The following is a 5963-nucleotide window of genomic DNA, read 5'->3' as shown; positions in this document are numbered from 1 at the left end:
AATCATAACGAACATCAGTCTCAGTCAATAATGAGAGTTATAATGATCACAGATGATTATGAATATGAAACTCACCTCCTCTAGCAGCTCCAAACGTGTAGAAGAGGAGGATGAATTGTAAAGTAGGCAGAATTTGAAAGGTCATATCAGCCACAACATCAAATATTTTTACTATCCGGCCACTTTTCTTCCCAACCTCTGTAACTAAAACTAGAAGAAACAGTTTTGATCATTAAGATCTGATTTGATTATGTGATAGAAGTTGTGAGCCATTATAATGGCAGAATTTAAAACAACAACAAACAATAAAATCAACAACAGAAGCAGATGAACTGAACGGAATTAATTAACACGACTGTGTTTCTAATTAAAAAACTGCATTATGATATTTCAGTAAAAGACCACTATGTACTATTTCTATTAATACTCTAAACTATCAGATCTGAACATTAAAATCTGTTCGTATTGCATTATCGAAATCTAGTGTGTATTGCATATAGATTATTACATTACAGTTTTTCTCAGTTGCTTTGACACTTTTCTTCAAAGTAATGTAATTGGTCTCAAAACTATTAACAGAGCTATCTAAACACACTCTTCACACACACGCCAGCAAAAAGAAGCGCTGCATTGTTTCTATTAATGTACTTATTATAAGTAAATACTGACATCAACATTACAGATGTCTTCTCTATTGAATTAAACACAAATGTTCAGCTATAGATGCACAAATACATTAACGAAAACACCTTTTTTTGTCAAATTCTTCAGGAGGGAGTTTTATATACTGTTTGCTGGAATTTTGTCATACTTTTAAACTTTGCCAAACTGCTTTAGTTCAGCCAAATACACGTTGACAGCTCTGTATATATACAGTATACAGTGATCCACTGCTCTTCTTCCATTCAAAATGAGCTTGAATGTTCTCAAACTTCAATTCTGAAAAATGCTTGGACATCTAAAGCACTGAAGTTGTCCCAGGAGGACTACAAACGTGCACTATCAACAGTACAATAATTATGAATATAGAAGTGGATTGAGTTAGTAACTCTTCAGATCTGCCCACTCCACCACCTTTCACACTTACACCTTTCTTTTCACATATGCTTGCATACTCTTATTCTTTTCATGCTCTTTGTATACTTTCCCTTTTTATAGTTAAAGCAGTCGTGTTAAACGTGTGAACAATTAGGAAAACAGCACTTCCTGATATTTTAAAGATTTAATTGCCTGTATTAACTGTTATGAGAACATCAGAGCATTTTGTGCAGTGTTTTGAGAAATGATTGAAAACGTACAGTCTGTTTAGGATGATTACAAGTGTCTGGAGAAATGTGTCAAATAGACTGTAAAGTGATGAAGGAGGTTCAGTTTAATCTCATTCACTCAGTGTGTCTCTGGTACCTGATGACTGACAGGAAGGAATCACACAGAAATACTTACTGTAAATGATTTTGCAGAGGCAGCACACAAACACTATTGCAAACAGCACTATTATGACAACTTTATTAAATACAGCATAATTTAGAAACCTTCCCCAAGCACTTGCGAAAAGAGCTGGAAGAAAAGAAGAGATAAAAAATTATCACACAGAAACACAATCAAACTGTAAATACTGTACATGACAGAAGAATACAACACACTCTTATCATTTAACTGTTTTTATGTAAATCATCTTGCTTTACTATGATTTGCACCGACAGTCTTTCTGTTATAATCTGAGCTTCAGTGTTTCTAATACTGACAATTACACAATCATATGGAGTAAATATGATGTTACTCTCGAGTGTGTTTGAGAGATTGTGGTGTGTGAATGTATCTCCTCGTGTCTGGATGAATGCTCTGCTGAGTCTAAAGTGCTTTAATGCTTTAATACACAGTACATGTGTGTGTCTACATGCATCTAGAGACGGGTCGTAACTCAACCAGAAACCAGATGTGCTGTCATTATCATCAATCAAGCTGCAGCTTACAAACAGATTCATGCTGAGGAATCATTTGTCTATAATTTCAGTTTTAAACTCAGGTGAGTTAAAGTGAACGTAGCACCATATATCCGTGTAACATTTAATGCAGATTGTGTTCATAATCCGCTGTAGATCAGGGTGTATTAATAAGATCATGCCGTGTGATTCAGTCCTGTAACACATGTAGGATCTGTCATAATAACACTCATCCTGTCATCTATCATGCTTCATGTTTCTGCATGTGTTATGATTTATGTCATACTGTTGTTTTAGATTTGCACCATTTTTCTCAACTTTTAATGTGCATTTTAATGTTTTTTTCTGATAATTAAAGTTGATTGACATTTGTATTTGTTTACCTGAATAAACAACAAGTGAGAGAACAGCATGTTCTGCAACATAACTGTATTTCACAATCCATGTTTCAATATTTTCTGTAACACAGAAAAGACAATAATTACAATCACAATATCATAAACAACCAACACAAGAAACACAAATGAAACACTGAACACTATTTCCTGTTTAGTTAAATCTTTCACACACAGATTATATAAAGTCCAAACATCTGGGTATTATGATTAATTCTCTCATCTCCACTGATAAACTCATCAACTGAATCATACCTGCAAACCTATTTTTAATATACGGAGCCGCCCAGAGCAACAGGAGAGGCCTCCGAAAATAAAGAGCACAACAACAAACCGACTCATTCACAGATCCTGTAACAAACCCAGATATTAATCATGAGAAGTCATTGATATTCACTGACACATTGATATACATAAGTTTGTGAACCCTTTGAAATTTCTGCATTGGTTAATTGGTCTGATCGCAGTTTAACAAACACCATAGGGCTGGACGATATGCCCAACATTGATATCACGATATATTTCTTAATTTCGGTCGATACGATATAATTTCTGGGATATTAATGATTTTTAATCTTCATTTTCATCTTATTTTCCGTCTCTGGGATATTAATGATTTTTAATCTTCATTTTCATCTTATTTTCCGTCTCTGGGATATTAATGATTTTTAATCTTCATTTTCATCTTATTTTCTGTCTCTGGGATATTAATGATTTTTAATCTTCATTTTCATCTTATTTTCTGTCTCTGGGATATTAATGATTTTTAATCTTCATTTTCATCTTATTTTCTGTCTCTGGGATATTAATGATTTTTAATCTTCATTTTCATCTTATTTTCTGTCTCTGGGATATTAATGATTTTTAATCTTCATTTTCATCTTATTTTCTGTCTCTGGGATATTAATGATTTTTAATCTTCATTTTCATCTTATTTTCTGTCTCTGGGATATTAATGATTTTTAATCTTCATTTTCATCTTATTTTCTGTCTCTGGGATATTAATGATTTTTAATCTTCAGTTTCATCTTATTTTCTGTCTAGAGACACTGATGATTAATATCACAGAGACACTGATGCAGTTCAACAGAGATCAGATCACGATTCAGCAGATACTTACAGTTGAGCCCCTGACTGGAATAGCATTTATAAATCCATCTGTCATTTGTCATCATCATCAGTAACACTGGTAAAATGACAATCATGATCAATCCTAAACACAGGAGAGGAATTATATTAATGCTGGATATTATAATTCATCAGCAGGTTCACAGCAGATTACAGTAAATCATAACGAACATCAGTCTCAGTCAATAATGAGAGTTATAATGTGACACTAGAGAAGATTTAAAATGTTCAAATGTCAATAAAATGAACACAAATGAACCAAAAGCATTATGAATATGAACTCACCTGCTTCACTAGCAGCTCCAAACGTGTAGAAGAGGAGGATGAATTGTAAAGTAGGCAGAATTTGAAAGGTCATATCAGCCACAACATCAAATATTTTTACTATCCGGCCACTTTTCTTCCCAACCTCTGTAACTAAAACTAGAAGAAACAGTTTTGATCATTAAGATCTGATTCGATTCAGTTTTAAATCATTATAATGGCAGTTTTTTCATGATACAATTTACAGTAACAAACAATAAAATCAACAACAGAAGCAGATGAACTGAATGAATCAATGTGACTGTGACAGTTTTTATACAAATATATATATTATCTTTATATTATAAACATATCAATAAATATAATGAAGTTATTCAGTAACCTTCAAAAAGGTTCTTCATTTTTCTAGTAAAAGCTATACTGTATAATATTTAATAAAAACATCAACATGTACTATTTCTACTAATACTCTGAAGTGCAATATCAGATCTGAAGAATAAAGTATGTTTGTGTTTTAATGTCTAGAGTTAGCTAATATTAGACTAAAGTGATGAAGGGCGTTCAGATCAGTGTGAATCAGACTCAGTTTCAGTGATTCTCTGAGCACTTACGGCAAGGAATCACACAGAAATACTTACTGTAAATGATTTTGCAGAGGCAGCACACAAACACTATTGCAAACAGCACTATTATGACGACTTTATTAAATACAGCATAGTTTAGAAACCTTTCCCAAGCACTTGCGAAAAGAGCTGGAAGAAAAGAAGAGATAAAAATGATCACATATAAGCTCAATCAAACTGTAAATACTGTACATGACAGAAGAATACTCTTCACTTGACTGATGCTTTTATGTAAATCATCTTGCTTTGCTGTGATTTACTCTGACAGTCTTTCTGTTATGATCTGAGCTTCAGTCTGTTTCTAATACTGACAATTACACAATCATATGGAGTCATGTCATTTAATTTAATGCAGATGTCATTCATAACGAGCTGTAGATCAGAGTGTATTTAATAAGATCATAAAAGTGTTTCAGTCCTATAAACTTACAGAGATTCACTGAACACACGTACTAACACAAATCATGCTTCGTTTACCTGAATAAACAACAACCGAGAAAACAGCATATTCTGCCACATAACTGTATTTCTGAATCCATGTTTTAATCTTGTCTGTAAAACAGAAAAGACAATATTTACAGTCACAATGTCATATAAACACCAACACGATCAAACACAGATGACACTATTTAATGTTTGGTTAAATCCCTCACACAAAGATTATATCAAATCCAAACATCTAGGTATCATGATTCATTTTCTCACTTCCACTAATAAACCGATCAAATGAATCATACCTGAAAACCTGTTTTTAATAAATGGAGCCGCCCAGAGCAACAGGAGAGGCCTCAGAAAATAAAGAGCACAGCAACAAACCGACTCACTCACAGATCCTGAAACAAACCCAGATATTAATCACGAGAAGTCATTGATATACACTGATATTCATATACAAGTTTATGAACACTTTAACATTTCTGCACTGATTAAATGTGGTCTGATCGCATTTGAACAAACACAATCTGATTAAACTAATACAAACAATTGAGTACTTTTCACATTTTATTGAATACATTGAGTAATCATTCACAGTTCAGGCTGGAGAAAGTAAGTGACCCCTTGAGTTTAGTGACTTGTAGATCCTCTTTAGTAGCAAAACCTCCACCAAACGTTTGCTGTAGCTGCTTATAAAACCCACTTTGGACCATCCCTCTCAATAAATCTGTTTCAGTTGATCAATATTTCTGGGTTGTCTTGACAGTGCAGCCCTCTTTAGGTTATGCCACAGTAACCCTTGTGCACTGTTTGTTTGGGTGATTATCGGGTGAAAATTACAAAATGCAATTTTGTAACAAAATATTGATTTTTTTTAACAAATGTAATTTTACTCAGTTTATTAATGTTTTTACTCCACATTTGTGCAATTTTAAGAGGGTTTATGATATTTTTATTTTATTTTATAAATAAATAAAAAACAATTTTTTAAATAGTTTTTTTATACAATTTGTTTTTTATTTCTCTTTATAAAAGACCCACATTCCTAATTTTAATTCATGGGGATAACATGGCCAATGTACCATAGTTTAATGCCAAATTGTTTCCATCTATTTGAAAATAAACACTTTTAAAGTCCCCATGAAATCAAAATGAAAGTTTTTTGGGTGTTAGTA

The 5963-nt window shown here is 32.8% G+C and overlaps 1 protein-coding gene across 1 annotated transcript in view; it reads right to left on the bottom strand.

Moving 5' to 3' along the window:
* Positions 1-3378: 3378 nt before the first annotated feature.
* The window catches only part of LOC107655787 (polymeric immunoglobulin receptor-like), a 20309-nt gene continuing 17724 nt past the window's right edge, over positions 3379-5963 (bottom strand). Inside the window, exons 9-13 of the mRNA XM_016443368.1 lie at positions 5091-5186; positions 4831-4905; positions 4369-4482; positions 3752-3889; positions 3379-3551 (exon numbers count right to left, since the gene is read on the bottom strand). Of these exons, the coding sequence (XP_016298854.1) occupies positions 3379-3551; positions 3752-3889; positions 4369-4482; positions 4831-4905; positions 5091-5186 (596 nt within the window). The remainder of the gene's footprint in view (positions 3552-3751; positions 3890-4368; positions 4483-4830; positions 4906-5090; positions 5187-5963) is intronic.

The sequence above is a fragment of the Sinocyclocheilus anshuiensis genome, unplaced genomic scaffold (genome assembly GCF_001515605.1).
Source record: "Sinocyclocheilus anshuiensis isolate Anshui unplaced genomic scaffold, SAMN03320099.WGS_v1.1 scaffold1655, whole genome shotgun sequence".
Lineage (NCBI taxonomy): Eukaryota > Metazoa > Chordata > Actinopteri > Cypriniformes > Cyprinidae > Sinocyclocheilus > Sinocyclocheilus anshuiensis.
The sequence above is the reverse complement of the archived record's forward strand: the minus strand, read 5'-3'. Positions and strand labels throughout refer to the sequence as shown.